General features: G+C 41.8%; 1 protein-coding gene across 1 annotated transcript in view; it reads left to right on the top strand.

Moving 5' to 3' along the window:
* Positions 1-8,702: 8,702 nt before the first annotated feature.
* CD34 (CD34 molecule) overlaps positions 8,703-25,218 on the top strand; it is a 118,143-nt gene continuing 101,627 nt past the window's right edge. Inside the window, exon 1 of the mRNA XM_083617555.1 lies at positions 8,703-8,862. Coding sequence (XP_083473681.1) covers positions 8,838-8,862 — 25 coding nt within the window. The 5' untranslated portion in view covers positions 8,703-8,837. The remainder of the gene's footprint in view (positions 8,863-25,218) is intronic.

The raw sequence follows: 25,218 nt of genomic DNA, 5'->3' as shown, positions 1-25,218 counted from the left end.
TTCAACACCCACCTACCCCGGCCTACTGCAGTGGCAACTGCCCCCCTCTGCCAGTGTAACAAGGAGAAGGGCTGGTGGGTGCCCAGAACCTCCAGCATTGTTGCAATGTGTTTGGGGGGACAGTGGTGAAGTGATGAATTCTAAAGCACTCTTTAGCCACAGCCTTTTTAACACTCAACAAAACTAAATGTTTTTTGACTAATGGATTCACCATGTCTTAAAAACACCAAACTAGCCTTTTCCTCACTCCTCTTTCTTAGCAGTCAGCCTGAAGAAGCACTCCGATGGATTTTGGAATTTTAAAAAATGAAAATTGTAGCTTAACCCCTAGCTATGTATGCTACTGCAGTTTACCTCTTCTTTTAGCTTAGCTTATTTGGTGTGATTCTCTCTGAGAAAAACTTGTTGATTTGACATGCAGGTGACTGGCAAATAGCACCCCGGAGATGCTATCATTGTTGCTGCTATGAAATGTGGCAGTGTGTCAGCCCTTGCACATCCCTGCTCCAACACACCGCCACTGGAGGATGAGAGGGGATCTACCTGCTGTAACAGAAGGGTGGGAGACCTGATATTCCTTTCCTTCCATAACTGCTAGACTGGGTAGGTCAGTCTGTACCAACTTGCCACCACACCCATTGTGCTTCCTCTAACCCTGGATGGGAGTGCTTCCCAAAGATCCGAGACAGTATCCACCCTCCCTTCCCCACATGTGGGCGAGGTTTGCGGCACTGAGCGGGGCTCACCCGGGCAGGTGCCACCCACCTGCTTGAGCCGGCCTTTGACCCGCCCTCAGCCAGGGAGGACAATGAACGGCTGGCCGGGGGTGGGCCCAAGGCCAAAAGAAAAGAGGCTGTCTCCATTGACCAAGCCTCTTTTCCTGTTCTTCCTTCCAGGATCAGGATCATCAGGAGCCTGTCCAGGCAGCCGGATTGAGGTAAGTAACCGGCCTCTTCACATTTTGCCTGGATGGGGGGCCTTGGCCCCTCCACCAGGCTAGGCTGCATTTTTGTGGCCTTCTTTCTTTCACTAGGCCGCATTTTTGTGGCCTTTTCAGCTTTTGCCGGCTAGGCCGCAGGGGTGGCCTACTTGTTTTTGCAGCGGGGGGACATGGCTCCCCTGCCTCTGCCAGCCGCTGATCTGGGGCGCTGCCAGCCCGAGCGAGTGGCACAGCCCCTGACTAGGCCGCAAAGGCGGCCTGCTGGGCCCCTGGCTAGGCCGCAGGGGCAGCCTGCTTGTTTTTGTGGCGGCGGATACAAGGGAAATACAAGGGGAATCAAGATGGCATCCAGCTTAATGTGTCCCTCCCCAGAGATAAAAGTAGTTTGCTTTTCTCTGTCAAGCGCCACTCATACATATGTACCATGAAACAATTGCCTAAGTATAAGAGAGACTGGAATAAGTGTATTAAGAATTTAAAAACAAAACAGGAGGACAAAGGTTAAAACAGAATGGTACATGAAAAAGAAAAAACATGTTTCATTTTAAGGTCATACTGAATATTCTGTTACAGCTTCTTACAAACAGGCTTCTGGTTTCCTTACAAGGAGCCGTGTTGACAGTCATTTAAGGGACAAAGGACTATGTGGAAACAGTCAATTTTTAAGAGTGTGTTGACCCAGATGGATCTTGACTGACAGCTGGCATTGTCCTGCCAATCACAAGGCAGTCAGTAGCCAGGAGAATGCTCAGCGTAGAAAAGTGGCAATAGGCTGCAGATGGGCTACAAACAGAGGCAGATTTAGGGGAGCATGATTGGTTTGGTTGTACTGGGTGTCAAGTCTCAGGGGTACCACAGAGAATGTCACAACAATGATTTAGAATGGAGCACAAGAAGTTGGGGGGAGGTGAATTTTGGAATCATACAAGGTGTTGCTGAAATTTGAGACCTCAAGGTCTGCCACTGCTCTGAAGCTACAAAATAGCAGGCTTTCCTGAGCTCTTGGTGGTTTCTCCTCCATTGATAGAGAATTAATGACTAGGGAGACTGAGCAATCTTAAATGGGTTGGGGAGAGCAGAACTGCACCACACCTGCTAGAGACATTGAAGTAAGCTGCACAGCTGAGCAATTCATAAGGTGGAGAGGGAGGGATGGGCTTGAAATCCAAAGTGGAGAAAATTCAGGAGCCACAATATTGAACACAAGCATTATTAGTCACAAAGGTTCATTCAAATGATGTGAAGAAGGAACCTGGGTGAATTAGCACCTTGTACTGTATGAAGTAGGAACATGATTCACATTAAGCATGTCTGGAAGGTTTGTCAATCTCTAATTTGCAACCATACCATGTTTTCAGGAACCAGAAGCCTTTGCATTTAAACACCAGCGTTTTTGGCAATTTCTGGGCTCTGTTATTGCCAAGGGGAACAATCGTACAGAGAATGCTCATGTAATACTTAATGTATCTTTTAGTCTTCCATTCATTACTTCTGAATGTTGTTAATGGTGAACTGTGGAAAGCTGAATATATATTTTCATCAAGGTAGTCTTTTCATTCTTCTTATGAACATATACCGTTCTTAGTACCTCTTTAGTGTGGTCGTTCCAATGACATTTCAGATGCGGAACAAAAAGTCATCTGGTGATGACAAATTAATTTTCTGAAAACTTTGTCAGATTTTACATTCATGCAGGATGCTTTAGGCCTGCCTCCACAAACACCACAGCAGGTGTGTACAATATATTGTTACACAAGGGGTATACTCTGTGCTGCTCACTGTACCACGGCCAAAACAAATCAGGATATGAAGTGTCTTTCTCAACGAGCCAAATAAGTGATGAGAAGGGAACAGAACAGAAGCTCCTACAATTCAGTGCTCTGGAGAAACTAAGATACGGCTGTGAGTTTCAGGGGCATCTCAGTAGTGCAGGCAATCAGATACCAGAAGATGAAGAATTCCTTCTCCAAATCCTTCCTCAGGGAGGCCATTGTCTCTTTTGGCCTTGTGGGTTACAAAAGAAATTTTAATGGGAATAAGGAGGATTCCGTGGTGGCAGGGTCATTTGTATTCCATGCCACCTTGGCCGGATATAACTATACTTAATTAAAATTACATTTTGTCTAGTGTGCACTTCACAGGGCTTTATCTGCACTGACAAGGTCAAATGATGCTTAGGAAAGTTAATATAAAATGCAGATAGTGTGCTCTTCTCAAAGCCCTCACCCTATCAACCTCTCCTGTCGAACATGGCGAGCCCAGGACCTGCATCCAGAAGAGCTTCTGAAGGAACTTCAAAATGCAACCTGTGGAAACTAGCCCTTTCCTCATATTTAAGGAGCATGTTTAATCCTGCCTGAACAGGATCACGATGCTTGCTTTAATGTTGCACAGTTATCATATAGTTATAAAGACAAGCTCACACAAGAACTTTGAGAAATCCAGCATTTAGAAAATATGGTTTTAATTGTCAGCTTTGCTTTTCCTTTCCCATCTTCTTCCTTCACTTTCTTATGAACCACCTAGATGAAAATCTAGGTGAGGATGGCATTTCAGAATTTGATTTTGTAAACCTTTCATGAGAAACAGTCATCCAATGGACAACTTCTTTGTTTGCTGCCCTAACCCATCTCCAAGCTCCCTCATCCCCAGTGCTGTCTGTCTCCCTCCTGGATTTTGTTTAGGTAAAGAAAGCACGGACTAACTGCCACCAATTAATATGTAGCAGACCCACCACACAGTACGCCAATTAAACAAATTTCTACAATTTACCACAGGCTATCTTGGGAGGGGGGGTTCTTGTGCAAGGGAAACTTTGATTCAGGGCGTCTCCAGCAGGAGTTGAGCAAACAAGAAAAGTTTTATTTACCAAAGGGGTTCATGAAACAAAGTTGGGTCACAAGATGTGTTCTTTCAGGTAGAAGTTAACTTATTATTTTAAATATAAAGTTGTCACATGCTTAAACACAATAGTATATGCTCAGCTTTTCATAAACTTCCCTTGCAAAAATGAGTTGTTACACTTCAAGAAGATGTTCAGGTTTCTAGAATAGGTGGTAAAATGCTCAGCTCGGTTTCTGTTACTTCACTCTCATTGCTTTACTTAGTTCAACTCAAATCAGAACCAATTCTCCCTCGGACAAACCCTATCCTAATGATTAACTCCTATCTCAAATCAAGCCCTATCTCTCAAACTAAACCCTATTTCACTGCAGCTCTTTCCCTTCTCTATTCCCCTCTCCAAACTCCCTCAGAAATTGCTCGTTTTATTCTCCCTCCCAAAGTGCTGCTCCACACACCCTTCTAGCTAGTTGTCTTGGTAGCCAATCAGAGAGAGGCTCCAGCACTCTGGTGGGATTCTGAGGGACTGCGTCAACAGACTCTGGTCTGGCTCTCCTGTTCATCACAACTGGAAAATCCACAATGCTGCTATGCTTGCCACATCACACTTCCCAAAGGCCTATCCTGGCAATCAGAAACCAAAATTTCTCCCCACCTCCTCTCTTCTCCTTGCAAATCAGCAGAAAGAGAAGGTGACAACTGTAATGATCTCGCGGAAGAGGGAAAGAAAGCCCATACAGGGCAAATGGCAGCATTCTCTGGAGAGGAAGGTTCCGGAAATCTTCTCCACCACTTCTCACAGGCTCTGTCAACCATTATCAATCTTAGGCTACAGTGAAAGTGGTTGTAAGGTTTGTAATCTACATGAAACTATTTTTCTCTCCTATGTCTTTGAGCTCTTTCAAAAATATAGGTTCTTGCATGCCTGGTAAAATATGAGTGTTTATAAGCATTAAAATGTCTGGTTGGCCATTTGGGCACAGTGTTGACATGACAGCTCCACTGAAAGTCAATTGTTTGTTTTGGTGCAATGATCAGTGTGTGCATGGTGAGTACTGAGACCAAGACTCAGGATATCCTGGAACTGCCATCAGAAAGCCAGGAGCAGGGATGCTCAAATTAATTATTCTCCCTTTTACTTCATGTTATCATAGAATTGTAGGATCTAGTGAAGAAAACTCATGCCACAAAAACATGTTCTTCTTTAAGATGACACACAACTCTGCTGTTTTCACTACATTCAGTTTCACATGGCTACTCTTCTGGAATTTTCCCATAGGTATTTCCATTCTTCATTGCCAGTCTCAGCTTTTGTTTAGCCTTTTCTCTGTCCTTTTAAGCTGCATCGTATCAGGAACATTTCTCAGTTTCTTCCTGCCTGCCTTTCAAGATAAGCTAATAGATGTGGCATTTTTAATCATCAAACATAATCACTACATTAATTTTGACCTGCAGTTGTTGAAATCCCAACATCTTTCCATCTCTACAACGCTTTGCTGGAGGGTGTCACGTAATTGGTTTTAATCACAGATGGTTGTTTTAAATTGACAATAATAAACCCCCCAAACCCAGTGCCTTTTATTCCAATAAGTATTCCTTTGAGTTAACACGTATAGATGGATCATTTGAAATTTAAATTTACCAGTGGCATTCTAGTGGCAGGCAGATCAATGTAGTCCATAGTACTCTGTACCACATAGATCTTCAGAGCTTTCTTTCTTCTGCTTGGAGAAAGATTCACAAGTTGAATATTTTATTCTCCTAATAATGAGTTTAGCTTTTGGGCCGGCATATAAGCCCCTCCTGAGGCCTAATGAGTGAACTCCCCAACCCAACCCAAAATGGCTTATTTATGGAATCTGATTATTTGCATTCCCTTGTGGGAAATTCCAGACTCATTCAGCAGCTAGGATGCACCGAGGACATCATTAGCAAGAGAGTAAGGTGATGGGAATGTGCTTTTGCTTATCCCACAGTGGTTCTAAAAGGAAAAAACCAGCTCTATTGTCCTCATCTGAGTGCAGTATTCCACTAATTATGCACATCTTGCCAGTGGTGTACTAGGACCCAATGGTGAATTTAAGTATCAAAAAGGTCAGCAAAAAATTGCTGCTCCCCATTTCCAAATTGGGCCTTTATGACCTCCCATTTCCCACTGGAGGATGGGCCATTTGGAGCATTAAGTATTTCTGGCATGCTGACTTTCCCATGTGTTGACCTTTAATTCTGCCCTTGTAGTATGCTCCTACTGATAGAGGCTCCACTTCTCATCACCCTGATGAAATTCTAATTGCCTGTAACTAATTTAAAAGAATTTGCAATTGTATAATCTTTAGCCATCTCTGTAATCACACACGTAATTTTAGGGAAATTCAGATCACATATCTCATAGGCAGCAACTCTCATATAATGCATAGAGAAAGCTGGCTTTGAATATGGGAGACTTAAATTTAAGTCAGGGCCAGATCTCAGAAACAGAGCAGATGCTTTGCCTGAGCAGAACTCCCTGGTTCAATCTCTAGTTAAGAAGATCAGGTGGCAGAAAAGTTTTTTGCCTGAGATCTGCCTCAGTCGGAATAGACAATATTGGTCAAGATGAACAAATGTGTGTGGCATGCTGATAAGTAAGGTGCTAATGCAAGTAAGGTGATCAGGCATTCTCTCCCTGAAAAGTCAAATCAGAGTCCAGTTACCAGCACCAACCCAGAATACTTCAGCTTATATTGGACCTACTCTTGCTAGATAAGGATTACTACAATGAATCTCACTAAATGTCCTGTTCTGGTCCCATAGAGGAGCACATGGAGAGAGGCAAGTGTTGCAGCACCAACAGAGAGCTGCTAATAATAATTTAATAATAATTTATTTGTACCGCACCCCTCTGACTGGGTTGCCCCAGCCACTCTGGGCAGCTTCCAGCATATATAAAAACATAATAAAACATTAAACCTTAAAAAGTTTCCCTATACAGGGCTGCCTTCAGAAGTTTCCTAAATGTTATATGAGATAATAACAATAATTTGTTATTTGAGCCACTTGCTCCAACAAGAGATAAAAGTGAACTGAGGCCTTTTGAGCCTCTGCCTCCAGTCAACCTCTTATGCTGCACCCTCTTTGTTGGACAGTCCTTAAAGGGTCAGCCCTCTGGCTTGAAGGTGGTGACTTTTCCTGTGCTTCAGGGCCTCCCATTATGCCATTGGACTGGCATAGTAGTATGGTAGGCCAGGGTAAAGTGCCCTTGAGAGTCCCTGGTGTGGTTCTGTGGGTTGTCACATCTGATTCAGTGGGCTCCTACCAGCCAGCCTCAGGTTCAGATGACCCCTGATCACCTGCTGAAGAGGCAATGTGGCCCAGCTCATCAGATAGTGGCACTCTGATTCTGTGACCTGATTGTTGCCAAACTCCATGATCATAGCACTCATTAAGCTCAGCTCCTACACTTTTGAGTAGATTCTCAGACAGGTCTATTCTTCATCAGTTTAAGGTTATGATCTTAAGTCAAATCAATTTCACTGAAATCAACAAATACTACATAAATATGTTATGGCTGTGGTGAAAGGGTTAAAGACTACACAATCTTCAGTACCCAGAAGCAACTTTGAGGACATGTATACCAGGAGCTTCTTTGAGAATTGCACATTTGTGTGCCGCAATCTCAGTGGGGTATCAGAAATATGAATGATACTCATATAAATGGAACAAGCACTTTCATTCACCTCTAAAAGTTAACTCCTCTTCAGTGTCCATTGATATGTATTTCAGGTGCCAAACTGTGAAATTTCAACACATTCTTCTCACTGATAAAGTTTTCATTTGGACAGAAGGACCTACTGTAATCTTTTTGACTCAGGGTCCTGCTCATGTATCAGGCATGGTGTGGATGTTCCCACTTTCCTGGGCACGTCAAGGGGCCTTGCATTGACAGAACTTTAGTGGCAGAAGATTATGGTGTTTGGTTGCTTAATATGAAATCTGTCACCCAGGAAACACTGTGCTCTAAGACAATATCAATAGAAATACTTCCCCAGAATTTGAAGGGATTATTTTGCAATAAAAGAGGAAAAGCCTACTTACTCTGCATGAATTCCCTTTCAGTCTTGCAAGTCTCTTTCCATGAGTTAGGGAAGGGGAGGTATTGTGCATATGCAGGTCTGCCTAGCAGGAAGACTAGAATGATTATTTTCTGAATAATGTGTTTGCATGGTCGGGGCTAGTGTAATGGAGGAGTGTTCCTCTCCATTGCTGGGAGTAGTAAAGTTCCAGCTATGTTCTAAGTGAAGGTTGCTTCTCTCTTTATTTTATTGGTTAGAAATATGAAGGGGGGTTATTCTTTACAGCACTCCCCTGTGTCAGTCAGGGTGATGTCCTGATGCATTAACCAGACATTGAAAACGAATGCTACAGACATGGAATTAAAATTGCAGAGGAGGTGTTACAAATTTGTAATATCTTGTGTGTAATGCATTCAGTGATCTCTGGTAACTCTGAACAGAAAATGTGTGAGTGAAAATTGGAGGCTATGTTTGAAATGAGTGGTTAATAGAATGTTGCTTAATGTATTGCTCTTTTGTATTTGAAAAAATATTCAAATAAAGTGGTTTCACCCAAAAAAATGCAGAGTTGTAACTCTGGGCAGAATTCAGTGTGGTATATTTATGTGAAACTTAAACGGGAAACACTGTGTTTAAGAGAGCTGCCTGCAAGTGGATTCACATCTCATGGTGCATGCACACATTTCTTTTGTTCCACTGTCACATCTGATCAAACAGATTAGGAATTTTTTTTGAAGCAATACAAGACCTGCCAAACTTGTTATCAGAGGCATAAGGGAGATGACTGTACTTACCACGAGCAGCAATCCCTCTTTCAAATTGCCTCCAGCTCTCTGAAAAAAACCACTATTATTTGACTTTCCTTTCAGGACTGGTTCAATACATTTTGCTGCCTAAGGTTAAAGACAGGAGGGCACTTTCTCCCCAACCAGACTGGCAGCTAAATCGTACTTCAACACTGATGACACTGCATTACACTGAACCTGAGCCCTTGCTGCCTCAACATGGCCTTCACCCTGCACCATTCAGGTAAGTGGCAGTGATGCTTGTGTCAGGAGGACCACATGCACTGATTATTTCTGCAGCAAACTTGTTTAAGTGACTCAGGTCAAGCTGTGTGGCATGCATAGCTCTGTCCTCCAATACAGAGGAATGGTTGGGGATGATCAGAAGGAACAGCCAGGGATTTGTCATCTGCTGCCTGAGGCAGCTGTCTCATTCTGATCCTGTCTCTTTGGGAACAGCAATGGAATTGCTGCCTAATATGTCCCTAGAGTTGTGAGAAGGCATTGATTTCTATTTCAACTCATGTTCAGTACATGCAGTGCTGTTTCTGTTCCACTGCAATTTGACTTCTGACAAAAATTTCATTCATCAGCTTGTGCTATGCAATCAATTACATTGTAATTATGTTATTCCACACCGTTCATTTCAGTGCAAAGGAAACACAATGCAAATGGGTGGGATCATCAATTATGTGTCAGTTGTACGAATTGTATTCACTGGATTGATTTCCATTTCTGGCATAGGACAAATAAGCAAACTTCAGCAAATTCTGCCAGAAATCTCTGACATCCCTAAATATTACCTAACAGTTCTGTCAGTAAAATATCTTGATATGTTTATTTGTTTCTCCAAATGTGTGCCAAATCATTCACGTCTCTCTCCTTTTCCCCCTTGTGCATATTCCTGTACTTTATTCTTTACACTTACGGGTTGAAATGCACAGTTGTCAGTGGAGGGGGAGTCGCAATACCTTCTCCATAGCCATTCTCCTCCCCAGATCCACAAACCAAAACCCCCTCACAGCTCTATTCAGCCCATGCACACTACTAAGTCCTCCATCATCACTCATACACAGGCTACAATGAGCAATTTCTTCCCTTTTCCTTTTCTTTCCATCATTCTTTCTCTTGAAATGACATTTCAGATAAGATATATGAGCTTATATTTGAGCTGCAGCAGACAGCATTAAGGAGAGGTTGAGCGCAACATCCTTTGTTAGCGCCTGGCTCCCTAGTGTAGTTCCTTGCTTCTGCAGCAACTCTTGCAGCCTTTTACTACTGAAGCAGCTTAACCTCTTGCCTGTTTCATCCTTAGGTCTGTCCAACCCCTGGCTGACTATATCCCTGGAACAGTGCTCCTCTATCCAACAGAACCACATTTCTTTAGGTATCCCCATTTGCATTGTGGGTTCTCCTTCTGAGCAGAGCCAAGCATAATTTTTTAGTGTGGCTAGGTGGAACTGATGACAAAATGCACCACTCCACATGTGGCTCTTTCATGTACTTCTATGGATCTGGGGCTTAATATTCTTCCGTCAACAAATGCTAGATCAGTCTAGGGCCAGAATGCTTATTTGAAGTCATGCACCCAGTGTTTTGGAGCTGAGAATTGCACATTGGGTTCTCGCTTTGGGAAGCAGAGCTGAAGGTCGTTCATTAAGTAACGAAGCTAGATCCTTAATGAATGGAAGAGTAGGCTGAATAAGCCAGAGTAGCTACCATGATTTGTTGTCGTGTTTGACTCCTGAACCATGAAAGGTTAGGGAGAGCCACTTTTTTCCAAACTACTCTTCTCAAGAGCACTGCAGCCTACATAACTGAAATGTGGCAAGAGATAGCTCTCCTACAGTGAAGCAGCAAACACATCCCTGGGAGTAAGTCCCATTGAAGGGAGTGGGACTTCCTTTCAAGTAAATATGTAATGGGTTGCTGTAAGTGTGCCCTCTTTGTACAAGCATATATGAAAATTGGGAACATTCACAAAGGTGATGTGGTTTTTTTAAAAAAAAAAATCTGTTCCTTATCCCTTTTCATACAGTAATGAAAATTATTATTATCTAGTAAAACAGAAGTCCATCAACATTTGCTGTGCCCTTATACTTATTTCCAGTGGTGGGATCTACTCTCAGTTGTTCACCAAGTCAATTTGAAGCAAAATATCCGTAACTAAGAAGGGATGGGACACCTACCCAAGCTTAAACAATTACATTAGAATTAAATTCATGGCTCCATTTGATAATTAAGACAGACATCTCCTTTAGTTTGTCATTGTATTGATGAATTGAGCTATTGTTTTTACATTTGATTACTGAAGTCTTATGGCTACCATTTCACCCTTACTGCTCTTGAAAATTGTCTTCCCTAACTACATGGGCAAGCCCAGAGGGTTAATGTTGGGGGAGATCATAATTGTTATTTTTGTAAGCTTCTTATACAACATTTGCTATTTTGGTCAACCATATGTATTAAATGAGTCTGTTCAGAATCATGTAATTATATACACATGGTAAGCAGGGCCTTTTGTTTTGTTTGTTTTGAATTTCAGTGTTTCCTGAATTACAGCATATCATTTCTGTTTTAATGGGAATAAAGTCAAATGTAAGTCCCACTATCTGGATATGAAACATGGATTTTAAAAAAATCAATGGCAGGTTTTTCTTGGTATTTTCATGGTTGCGTCAGCTGATTTTAACTCATAGATTAATTGGGTAAAGTTTTAATTGCTCTTGTCTTCTCTCATTGAAGTCAATGAGGCCTGTGCTTGCTTGCTTGCTTGCTTGCTTGCTTGCTTGCTTAGAGCTCTTTTATCCTCTCAGTTTGATAACATTCCTAAAGCAGCAGTATCATTCATACCGCATAGAATTCATGCACAAAATAAAACAATAAATAGCAGAAGACAGCACAAGAGATATAGAGCAGCAATATAATTTAAAAGCCACCCAAAGTCACCACCCCCTTTAACTGGGCATTGAAAGATTAATAAGGCTGGCACAAGGCAAGGAGATAGGTGGCCATGACTGAGAAAGCTCCATCCTTCTAGAGAATTGTTGTGGATTGTGCTCTGTACTAATCAACTTCCATAGCACAAGATCTTAATTATTCTGTTAATTATAATAAAAATACTCTATATTCCAGATTCTCAAGTCTATGGGGAAAAACATTACGTGAGCTTTTCCTTTACATTTTTAAGGTATCTTACATAAGGAACGAGTCCTTCCCTTCACTATCCTCAAAAGGGTCCCTTAAACTCTACAGTCTATGATCGATGAACCCTGTTCTGCCATCGCAGGCCTCTGAATACTTGTTGCCTCTGAATACTTGTTGCTGAGAATAACAAGTGAGGGTGATGCTGTTTCACTCATGTCCTGCTTGTGGGCTTCCCAAGGCAGCTGGTTGGCCCCTATGAAAATAGGGTGCTGGACTAGAAGCCTTTTCAAGCTTTTGGTGAAACAAGTGTCTGACTGGGTGCTTCACCATAAAATAGGAGACTCAAAACACTTTTGAAAATACTCATTTTGGTCCAGTTTTGTAGTAGAGGGGTTGCAGGTACATGTAGATATGGGAACATTTTTTTTTCAGAGCAGTCTGCCAGAGTGCCAGAGTAATTGACAAACTCTTCCTGCTCTGGCAAGTGAATTGAGGTGATAATGAGGCTTTCATTGTTGTTTCATGATTGTTTCATGATTGTTTCGAATTGGTGAGCTCTGTTTTAGTGTATTTTTGGTTTCTATGGAAGCCGCCCAGAGTGGCTGGGGAAACCCAGCCAGATGGGCGGGGTACAAATAATAAATTATTATTATTATTATTGCTCTGTCCCAGCTTCTGGCAACCTAGCAGTTCGAAAGCATGCCAGTGCAAGTACCGTAGATAAATAGGTACTGCTGAGGCGGAAAGGTAAACAGTGTTTCCATGCCCTCTGGCTTCCATCACGGTGTTCTGTTGCGCCAGAAGCAGTTTAGTCATGCTGGCCACATGACCCGGCAAACACCAGCTCCCTCGGCCTGAAAGCGAGATGAGCGCCACACCCCATAGTTGCCTTTGACTGGACTTAACCAACCAGGGGTCCTTTTCTCCTTTTTTACCTTTTAAGGCAGATTAGCATACAGAAAATCAAACAAGAAGGAAAATGTTCAAGCAGAGGCTAGATACAACTATCCTTTTCTTTGATGGAGTTCCTACCTCATGCTAGCAGTTTACATAAACACTTCTTTGCAAGATTGTTTGTTTGTTTTTAATTAAAATCTAAAGTTTCATTTCAGCTGGTTGATGTTTTTTCCTTAAAACTCAATGTGTTTTACGAGCTAAACCTCTGCAATCAGAAGTAAGCGTCACTGAGTTAAATTCAGCTTACTTCCAGGAAACTATGCAGAGCATTTCAGTCATGCTGATCCTAATAAACTGAGTATTGAGCTATATACTGCTACACTGGGGGGTGGGGTTGGACACACAGCTATCTGCATTTTTGGACTCTTCTTGGAACATGGCTATGGACATCCCCTTAGGGATCTGGCTGTAGGGACTATCAATATGAGCCCTTGCCCTTCAAAATTTATCAAAATTGCTCCATGTATTAGAATTACAAAGGTCTCTATTAGGCATTCACATTTTTTAAAAAATAATCCACACACCTCAAAGGCTATTTAAGCTGCCTGTGAGAAACCACCTTCCCTTTTTTTCAGGTGAGGCTGTTGCTTAATGCTCTCCAAATTGCAATTCCAGTCCAGCTCCTGGTTTCTGAAAGAAAGAGGAAAGCATTTTCTCCCTTTTTAGATCTCAATTAGATTTGGCTTTGAAGGGAACATATAAAATGCTTAGGTTCACTTTTTTCTTTTTTAAGCCATGTTCAGCTTCTCCAAAGGGATGTTTGGGGAGGGGGGCACTGAGTGGGGAGTGCTCCTGAATGAGGTTTTTAAACATCCCTTTGACAGAGTCATTTGATTTTTACAGCAAGAACCCACAGTCGGCCTGAGCTCACCACAGAGGCATTGCCTCAGGCAGTACAGGAGTTTATAGCCTAGGTCAGGGATCCCAATGCATATTTTACAAGTACTCTCAAATGGCACTTTAGCCTTTGGCAGGCAGGTGTAAGTTGGAAGAGGCTGCTGCACACAGAAGAGAAAGAGCATCATCCCTGTTATCTGCAAGGGCAAATGAGCAGCAGATAGAAACCCAGGAAGGAAATGTGAGAGGACTTTAGGCTGGGGGTGTGGAAACACAGCACTCCTCAAGGCTAAAGAAAGTGCACAAAATATTGCTGCCAAAGAATTTGTTCAGCAGTCTTCCCTTTCATATGAATAATCTCTTTCATATGAATATTAGCTAAAATATTGTACTACCTAAAATAGTATTGTTTGTATCCAGTTGGTGTTGATATCAGCTTTGGTTAGTTGGACTTAGTTCCCCAAATGCTTTCCTATGGATAAGGAGCCAAAACCTGCTCCATTCCTGCTCCTTGTCTTAATATCAGCAAGGATCTTTCCACACCACACATTTTCCATAGTTGCACTATGCTCACTCAATTTTAAGAGGTCTTCGTGATACTGTCATCAGTGCCCTTCTGTTCTTCCATCTTTTGTCAAACCACAGAAAATCCAACTTCTTAATTAAAAGTGTGTAAATACCTGATGATGTGCTTTTGACTTGTACAGTGATGTAAAAGGTGGATGAGCCTATCACCTGCATCCATGTTTTCATGCACCTTCTGGTTACCTTGTTAGTTAAAAATACAGTTTTTTTATTCAATCTTGTGATTTATTTGGGGGGGGCAATTTTATATTTAGAAACTATTAAAAAGTTCACAGAATAATGTAAGATGAAAATATATTGGTGCCATTTTATTCAAATTTATAACATTATTGAAGTAATCACATCAATCATGCTGTGCTTCTTTTCTTAATGATTTAAAATTTTGATGGGGGGGGAAAAGAAAAATTATTAAAATGGGGTGCTCGGGTGAATTCTCTTTCCCCGTCTATAGAGCCATGCCATGCCCTGTATAAGAAACACAGTAGGATGTATACCACACAAAATGCAGTATTTTTCAATTTGTACAGCTACAATTCTGCATGTAAGTTACAGTGGGAGAGAAGGAATTGGATAGCATTAGGAGCCACCAGGATAGAAGTGCCCTATAATTCTGAAGTAGGGAAGAATAAGAATTACTGGGCAGGGTGGTGATGGATCCCAAGTACAAACAGCGCTGAACTAGCTGTGCTAGCTCCAAGTTGCTGGATAGATCTAGGATCCAGTGGATCCTTGGCTGGCCCAGCTCTGCCCTGCCCTCATATAGGGGCCTTAGTCTTCCAGTCTGAAAACTGCTGGTAATAGTTTGGCAACAGCCCATTTTGTTGGCAGGCAATGTGGGGCATTCTGTGATAGCTGAGCCTTGCTCCTCACTAGCAGGTATGGGGAAAACTTCCAACACACAGCAGCACCAGCTTGGGTGGGGTGGGGGAGGTCAGTATTGCTCTGCCCGTTGTGGAAAGTCATACAATTTTCTGTGACTCAGTTTTCTACCTGTAAAACTGAATAACAGCATAAAGGAATGATATTAAAGCAGTGAGTACATCTACTACTAGATTTATAGCTACCTATACAGAAAGCTGTACTAAAATGACTTCATGTCGTAAAGACTTATTAATCACCCAGTTAATAAGTAAGGAGCAGCACCCTGATGGAACTGTCTCCATCCACTCCCTGTTGGTTATGCTCCAACGTTACAGTGATACCTCGCGTTACATACGCTTCAGGTTACATACGCTTCAGGTTACATACGCTTCAGGTTAAAGACTCCGCTAACCCAGAAATAATACCTCAGGTTAAGAACTTTGCTTCAGGATGAGAACAGAAATCATGCTCCGGCGGCACAGCGGCAGCGGGAGGCCCCATTAGCTAAAGTGGTGCTTCAGGTTAAGAACAGTTTCAGGTTAAGAACAGACCTCCGGAATGAATTAAGTACTTAACCCGAGGTACCACTGTATTCTGTTTAGAAATGGAGGAATCCAGGCAGAACCTGCCAGGTAACAGTTGAGATCTCCCCAACCTGGTGATGGTAGGTGACCATTGTTGCACAAGACCCAGAAACCATGAGGTTATGTCAGTAAAAGCAGTTGCCATATCTTCACTCAAAACAGAAGAAAACTCATGGCCAAACAAGGGCTGCTTCAAGGGGATAAGCCCCAGGTAAATCTTTGTCCTGCTTTGGTCTGGCTCATGCCAAGAGGCTGAGAAACCAAGTTTAAATCACAGGAAATCCTCACAAAGCCGCCTTCAGTAAGCTGTGTGCGCTCCCAGAGTTTCATGTTCCGACACACCTCCTCTCCCTGTTTGTAAAACAATCTTTTTAATTTTCTGGTTGGCTTGGCAAATCACAGCTGCTCGTTCCCCAGAGCTGCCGAGTGCATTTGCTCAGGTTCCTATTTACATACAGTTGGGCTTTTAATTTCCTTCTCACCACACATTTTATAAAGAAACCATCTGAAATGCTGCAGATGGCTGAGAGGGGGGAACCATCTACAGGTCTCAGATCTGAAAGCCCAGCGTGAAAAAGGCGAATTTCACTTAACAACAGAGCCCCTGGTTTGTTGTGGATGCCCCATGGCGAGGGTTGGCTTTCCACTCATTATTTCTTTAACTCAATAGCTTTTACAGTTACCCAGTCTGAGCCAAGGTACTTGAGTAATAATTGATACATGCCACTGAGAGAGGCTTATTAAACACTAGCTTTTGAAGGGTGAAAGTGGCTGTCCTCACAGGTGGTAACAAGCAGAGAGAAACCCGGGACTGGAGGGAAAATTAGCTCTCCTTCAGCATCTGTTATCACAATTACAATACGAAAAGGGCTGCCACAAGAAGACTCCTCCTGCAAACGCCCCCATTCTAGAAAATGATAGGGATTTTCTCAGCTTGCTGCATAATGCAGCTGAGTTAATTACTGCCATTTTGCAGAGCACTGCCCAATCCCACTACCAAACAAATCCTGAATAGAAACAGAGGGTAGCGAACAGGAATTGCTAATTCACTAGCAATGGGGTTGATTGGCAATAGGGATTCTCCTTTGCAGGTTGGAGGGGGGAACTAATTGGCGCACTGTAGTGATTAATACACTACAATTTGTACACATGGTGATTATGGAGATAATTTATGCATTCCACCAATGATTATTTCTGCACTATTAAAATCAGTAGCACTATTAAAAGCAGTTTGAATATATATATAGAGAGAGAAAGAGAGTTCATCTCCTTAATACAGATATTTGAATTTCACACACCACATTAGAAGTGCCATATAGATGATCATTGCCTGAAACAGATTACACTTTTAAAAAAAAAAAAGTATCTTGGCTATTCTGTTTTATGAAAGCATTCTTGAACCTTTTTAACACTGTTAATTAACAGCAATAGAGCTCAAACTCTCAAGAACTTTGAGCCATGCTAGGCTTCAGACAAGTCAAAGAAGAGGCAAAAATCTGGTCAGCCAAGCTCTTAAAATATTCACCTGTTGCCTCTCAACTCATATACAGGCATAAAATATTTCTCAATGTGTTTATAAAATCATTATTTGTTTTGCCTCCATGTACCCCTGCTTTATATTTAAGAGCAAAGTAGGTTAGAGATCCATAGTGGCATCTGTTTGTGTGTAATTTCATTTTGGCTTAAGAGCTTCGACAAGTCCCACTGGAAGCGGTTGGAATTTAGCACACATGGATAAGATTGAGCTACACAAGTATGTGATCTCAAAATGTGTTTGGACAGAAGATCTGTTTTTAAAAGGATATCTTAAGAGTAGTTCACAAGGCAGAATTAGCCTATTGAAAAGATAGGATGGGTGCCTGCAAAAGCACAGGTTGCTTATCACATGCCTGATTCAGACCTGATCCACAAGTACTCAGTCAGAAGTAAATTCCATTGAATTCAGTGAGATTTACTGCCATGTAAGTGTGTGTAGGATTCAGACATTAACAACGACAACAATAATAATAAATAAGTTTATTATTTATATGCTGCCCATCTTACTGGGTTGCCCCAGACACTCTGGGCGGCTTTAGAAGTGTGGTTGTTGTGCAAACTGATTCTATGTATTTTCAGTTGGAAGTAAGTCCTCCTACCTAAGTTTGAAATCCTGTGCACACTTACTTGTGATGGGAATAAGCCCTATAGACACAGTGGGGCTCACCTTTGAGTAAACATGCAGTTGACTGAGCTGTTAATAAAGGTGTGAGCCTAAGCTGTTCAATGGTATTGACTCACTGGTAAGTCATAGGTTTGGGAGAGAACTAAATAAACAGTTTGGATCTAAACTTACCTATTTAAAAATATATTATTGACTCAGCATGCACAGTTTAGTTATACTCAGATGCACCGTATTCTTTTGTCAGTTTCCTCATTTAAACAGGACCTGTGTTAAGCGTTGTGATAATTGGTTCATTAAAAACAGACACCCATTAATGAGAAAGGGATAATAGCTTTAATACACAGGGGGAGTGATAGTGTAAGGCACATGTCTTTATTCTGAAACCCTAACAGCTTATTTCTTTTACTAATAAGATTGGTTTATTGTGACTCTGCATGTTTACAAATCCCATGCATAAGTTATTGACAGGCTCTGAAATGCCATTAGGAAGGCACACTGCTCTCAAAACATTGGAGCCTGGCCTTATATTTGCCCAGATACTCTGGGCACAACCAAATGTCATTCTGCTGTGGTATCAATATTTGAGCAGATCTGCTTGTAAATGGCCAGTTCTAGGCATAAATGTTTCACAATTGTGACAGATAAACTCAGCCCTGCACCCAGTGAAAGCTTCTCTGGATGTTAGCCATGACTTTACAAGAAGCCTCTGCTGAGACAGCAGGAGGAGGAATAAATGTTCATTTTGGCAAAGTTAGCAACTACTTCTGTGGTGCTGGGGCAACCCACAAGACCTCCTCTCCCTTGGAGATTGTAGCCATCCTTCCTCATACTGCAAGCTTAGCAAGCTTGATCCAAGTTCAGAATTTGGACAAAAGATTGATAACGACTCAGGTTTGTTTGAGAAAAACTGTGTGACTTGTTTTTTAACATCACCTGAGATGAATGTAGGATTGATTTTGGTAAAAAATAGAAACTGTGGAAAACCGCACAGGTGCAGAACAAAAAATAGCTGAACAAATAAGGAATGAAATGTGATAAACGTGATACGTGTTTTGAGTATCAGTCTTCATCATTCCTTATTTGTTCAGCTACTGTATTTTATGCTTGGGAACCTGTTTTATACTGAGTCAGGCCATTAGTGCATGTAGTTCAGTATTATCTACACTGGCTAGCAGCAGCTTACCTGAATTTCAGATGGCGTCTCTCCCAGCCCTACATGGAGATGCCATGTTTTTACATTTTTTGTTGCAAATGGACTTGCAATGGAAAATTTCTGTGGTGCCTCACTTCCCTTTATGTCCTAAGCACATGCTTATTTTTCTTAATCCAAGCCTGGGTAGATACCCTAAAGGTGAATTATCTGATGTTGATCCATGGCCCTGAATTAGGGCAGGGTGGGGAACCTGTGGCCCTCCAGATCTTGTTGGACTCCAACTCTCACCAGCCGCAACCAGCATGGCCAACAGTCAGATAGGATGGGAGCTGTATTCCAGCAAGTGTACCAGCTCAAAGGGACTGAGCCCTTTTGGCCCTCCCTATATTTTTGGTGTCGGGGCTGCCCTCACTCCATGTTCCAGAGGTGAAGCATGGAGCCAACTGTGGTGCGGCTCCAGGGGCTGGTTCCTTCTCCTCTTCCTACTGTGGAGGGGAAGGAGGGTTGAAGTAATCTCCTGCTGGAGGGGGCACCAGGAGGAAGTGAAGAAGGAGCCACCAGCCAATGAAGGCACACAGCCGCCACATTTGTCTCCACCCCGGCTACTCCCAACGTCCTGACACCACACATGTGACATTGGGACGTCACAACATGACGCGCATGGCATTCCCCCCTCCCCCCCCGACAAATCGCCCTCATAAGCTGGACCTCTGATCTGGAAAACCATGTTCCCCCCTCCTGGCCTAAATTGTTGTAGAGTAATACTGTTTGTTTCTGTATTTATTACATTGTGTAAGGGGCTTTGCAATTTGTTGACAGGATGAACCAAATATAAGAACCTTGCACTCAAAATAGGGCAATATTGCAGCATGAAGTATGCAAGAAAGAAGGTGTATGTCTTAAGCAGAGGTAGGAAGGCAAAAAGCATTAAGGTGAAAAACATTCCAATGATGTTAGGAAGAACCTGCAATAATATTTCACACAGAATGGGAAAGTATCTAATGGATGGATATCACTTTTAAAAGAGTGAACAATGGGAAAGGCTTACAATAATATTTCACAAATTGGAAAGAAAAGGTCTCTTAAAAGTGGTAACATTTGAGATGAGTGGCACAGTCATTTATGAAGCACTTAGAGCTTAAATTTCCCCCAGACAAAAGTTCTGTCATTCTTGCAAAGTGCCTCATGATGACATATAATGTGGGCAAAGTGGCATGCACACATACCCAAAGGAGAGCAGGAACAGCATCATAAAAAGGTTTTTTATTGACACAAGATAATAAGGGATGATAACTCTAACTCTGCTTGCAAATCTATTGTCCTCTAAGAGGCTTGCTCCTTTCCCATCATTAAAAAAGAAACCTGCAAAAAAGGTGCAACATTTGTGATTCATGCTATTATTCCTAAAGTTTGATATAATATCATCTTAGCTAGATTAATGATATATTCCTGTGAAAAGCATAGTTAGGTTTATGACTCTTGTTAACTTCATCTGGTGTAGTTGGATCCTGTTCACTGTAAATAAAGAAATTGCAACACTGGAGTTTACTAATGGTGTGGGTGGGTGTGTACACACACACACACGAAATCAACCAAAGCCCTCTTGAAGTGTTCTTCATCCATGTTAAATAAATGCACAGGGAGCCCCCAAGAGTAAACATGCTAACTCCACTCCAGCACCCTGCACAAGTTGGAGGGTGGCCTTCTGAAATGGAGAGCTTCCTATAATTGTATAGACTCCCTGTGAATTTTAGAACCTTGATTCTTCCACAAGTGCAGGAGGCGCCACCAGCACAAGAAGTTTGCCCTCCCATTTGTGGAGGGCAACTGGAATGGTGACAGTAAGTGGAGACACTAAACTTGTCCCCACATCCCCTCTCAGATGTTTACTTCTATCAGAAAATGAACATGTGGAAAGGGCTTGGGAACCATAGTGGATAGCACATCTGTGGCTTCTGTTTATGTGTGACCTGGGAATGGTCACCAGCTCATACCTTCCCGTTTCCTATCTGTAAAATGTGAACAATATTTCATTGATCTTTATTTATAGGCTGCTTTTCTTTTATATGACACAGTTCTGTATTCATGTTGATCACTCACTCATACAATGAACAATCAAAGCTGTATCTTCATTATGTGCTAAACAATTTCCAAGCACAGGAATATATAATATGTGTTGCAATAATTTAAGTTTCAAGGTTTAAACAGCATAGATAGATGACTTTTGGTCCCTATTAGACAAAAGATTCCCCTCAAAACTACTAATTAGATTGGTAATTGCTAGATAATATTCCTTCTTATCAAAAGGCAAGCTATGGTACACTATGCCTTATAGTGACAGTGACTTTAGAATAGCTTTGTCAAGTGTGGACAAAAAGAATGCTAGTATTTGGGTGTGGTGTGCGGACCAGGCCAGAGGGAGTGTAGGGTTAGAGCCAATGGCCCAGCCTGAAGCAGGTTCAGTTGCAGCTCAAATGTTTCAGGTATAAGGGCAGTATGTGGAGTCAGGGGCAGAGAGCAGCAGTCAAGAGATTAGTGTAAGCGTTTGAGGGAAGAAACTATCTGAGTAGTAATGATTACACAGAGTTTTTCACCTGGGATAAATACCAAAATTCAAAGGGCATAGCCCCCACAAAAGGTTTGTGCAATATGTGCTTACAGGAAGTCCCCTGACACCAAGCAGCACATCTGTACATGATAGAAGTCCAACACAGTTCTGCTTAACACAATCCAGATTCCAATTGTGCCACATGCACAAAGCAAATAGTTGAAAGTCTGTAACTCAGACAAGTTTATTTGGATCATTTGGCAGAAGGAGTTTTGTCTGTTGGCTGGATGTTAATTGTATGATTTCAGTGTGTACTTCTGTGAAGACATCATCTTACTTGTAAAAAGGTAGGAGAGTGTTCAACCAGGACAGGTTTGATGTTGTTGGGGTTTGTTGCTTTTACAGAGCATTGGAAGTATTTTATTTTCTCTGTGCTGGCTTTCATATTCAACAATAGAGTCAAGTGTTTTTAATCAATATTAAAGGAAGATTTTAGCAATTCCCTCCAGAAACTATTTGGAACCAACGTTAGGTGACTGTGTTGCCAGACCCAACTTCTGTTACAGCATGGAAATAGTCTCAGTCTCAGAACAAAAACAAGTCTTCATACTTGCAACAAAGATTTATTACTTTGTAATACAAGAGGGGAAGAACCATCAAAAACCTGGGTGGCTATCAAAGTGCTTAACTTTATGGTACCCGATCAAAATAAAATAATTGTTCTACCTAACACCATTACACTGACATTTTTCTACACTCATGCCACTTAATGAAAATAAAGGGGCACTTCTCCCTTTATAATGAACTACATCTTCAATATTTCAGAAAGATTTTTATGTCTCATCTCCACCACTGGGTTGTAAAATTCATGCCACTCCTCTGAGAGTCGCTGGGCAGTGGGCAGAAAGACAGAAATGGCAGGCAATATTTGGGCTGCAGTATGTGTTCTGTTGCAGATTGGCTGCTGTGATGTTGTAATTCTACTTGGGTGTTGTGCTAGTCCAGGTGTCAGCAACCTTTTCCAGACGTGGGCCAGTCCACCATCCCTCAGACCATGTGGTGGACCGGACTATATTTTTGGAGGGGGAATGAATGAATTCCTATGCCCCACAAATAACCCAGAGATGCATTTTAAATAAAGGCATACATTCTCTTCATGTAAAAACACCAGGCAGGCCCCACAAATAACCCAAAGATGCATTTTAAATAAAAGGACACATTCTACACATGTAAAAACAGACTGATTCCCAGACCATCCACAGGCCGGATTGAGAAGGCAATTGGCTGCATCCAGCCCACAGGCCTTAGGTTGCCTACCCCTGTGCTAGTCCATGCTTTGCAATCCTACCTGAAACTCTGGAGAGCTCCTGCCAATCAGCACAGATAATACTGAGCTTGACAGACCAATGATATGATTCAGGTTTCAGTAACTGTCATTCCTGGGCAGACGCCAGGTACCTGGATCCTTCACAGAACCCACTGTTGACACCTGCCCAATGGCCACCTTTTCCAGTACCCCAGTGAGTGATGGGGTTGTTTGCAGCCACCATTTAATCTCTGTACAATGCCCCAGAGCACCCCAACATAGTGTCACTCTTTGGGGCCACTGTTTAAATTTCCCAAATGTTATAGAGCTGGTCATTAAAACCTGAGCTAAAGATCAGGATATCAGCTGAGAAGTTGTTGTTATTGTTGTTGTTGTTGTTTAGTTGTGTCCAACTCTTCATGACCCCATGGACCACAGCACGCCAGGCACTCCTGTCTTCCACTGCCTCCCACAGTTTGGTCAAACTCATGTTGGTACCTTTGAGAACACTGTCCAACCATCTCGTCCTCTGTCATCCCCTTCTCCTTGTGCCCTTAGTCTTTCCCAACATCACGGGCCTTAAGTAAGGTACTCTGTCTCAGCCTCAGTCCCCTAGTCTGCAATATGGGGGATAATAATACTGACTTAGCTTATGAGTTTGTAGTTAAGTACATTACAGGTTTGTTGTTAAGTACAAGGTGTCTACACCTTAAAGTCAGAGGAAGCTTGACTGGTGGTTCTCTTGCAGAATGAGAACTGGTGGAAGGACCTTTTTGGTGGTAACACCACATCTGTTGAACACTCTGCCCAATGAGGTGTGCCTAGCCACACCATTGTTTTCATCTATAAAGTAAGTAAAATGCACTGCTTCTGGTAGATAGGAACTGTGATGGCAGGGACTGTGACTATAACAATTTATTAGTAGTTTGATTTTGATACTTGTATTATGAGCTGCATTGAGATAATTGTTTTTAAGTTCTTGTGTTGTAAACTGCCCCATGGCCTTTGGGTGAAGCCCAGTTTATTTCTTAATGAATAAATTGCAACTTGATCATGTATGCAAAGCATTTTGATTGAGCATTTCAAAACAAAATGAAAGTAAGCAAACACCAAGCAGGAGAAGGAGGATGGGTGCTCTGGTACATTTGAAAGAAATGCAAATGGTAGCTTCAAATGGTCCCAACACTCCCAACATGGGAGGCATGAGCAGAAGTAGGTTCCACCAGAGGGCACAGTGCCAAGCACCCCCTCAAACCTGGAGCCAGTCCTGAATATAAGGCAGCATACCGTGTTCCTGTGCTACATCAACTGTCAGTACCCCACTGGAAGCATCTGGTAATTGTCTAGGGCTTTTTTTCAGCTATAACTTTTTTTCAGCTAGAACCTAGAATTACCATTCTAATGGAATGAAGGAGGTGTTCATGATGAGTTCTGAACCTCTTTTTCCACTGCTAAAAAATGTTAAGACATCAGTAGCCTGTAAATAATAATGTTTTCTCTAATAACTGTATTGATGAGGGGATGCTATTGGGACACTCTTGTTTTTTACTGCACGACATAGAGAACATGGGAAAGAGTGTTTTGAAACCCTGAAACTCTCTATCTTCCCAGGTTGTGAACATCTGCACTAGAGTATCCTCGGGCTAAAAGTGGCATTAACATTTGTGTTTCACCCAAAGAATGGGACTATTTAAATTCATGGGTTTGGGGGGGCTGGTGGCTTGTTTTTGACTCAGACACCTCAAGCTAATACACCCAGTCTGAACTGTGAGTCTTAAACAGATGACAGAAAATGAATTATTTCTTTGGACCCTGGGGGACCGTCTGTAATAGAACAAGGTTTGCACAATTTATTCCTGGATAAAGAAATACCTCCTTTTATCTTCCTTTCTATTTTTCCGGTTCGCTGCCAAAATTGCCTCTATAATATATAATTTTTTTTAATTTAAAAATTCATTTTCATTTTTCAAGACATAGGGAGCTCACCACCAGATAAGGAGCTCCATCTGTCTTGAAGAAAAAGGATACAGGGTTTTTGTGTCACTAATCCGGTAACGTCTTAAATGATTGTGCCACTTAGAAATGCTTTCTTCATATTTATGAAATGATTATTTGACAGAGAGAGACATTTAATATTGTTAAAATAATTACTGTGCCTGTTTAATACATCAGTTTGAATTGTTATCAGGCAAACTATGAAATGTGGGATAATTTCATAAATAATTATAAAGCCTTTTACGAAATGGCACCTTAATGCAAAGCATTGTTGCTAATCCTTTTTTTTATTCACAAACACAGAAATAACAATTAGTTTCATGAAATGAAGAAGGGCTGTATGTGGCACAAGAGAGAGTAGGCGAGAGTACAAGGCTGGAGTCCATCTTCTACTACATGTCAGTCTTACCACTGGGAGAAAGGAAGCATCAGACCTTAAACTAATGTCCATCACCTTGTTTTTCAA

The sequence above is a fragment of the Podarcis filfolensis genome (genome assembly GCF_964270895.1).
Source record: "Podarcis filfolensis genome assembly, chromosome: 6".
Taxonomy (NCBI): Eukaryota; Metazoa; Chordata; class Lepidosauria; order Squamata; family Lacertidae; genus Podarcis; species Podarcis filfolensis.
This window is presented reverse-complemented; position numbering and strand designations above follow the sequence as displayed.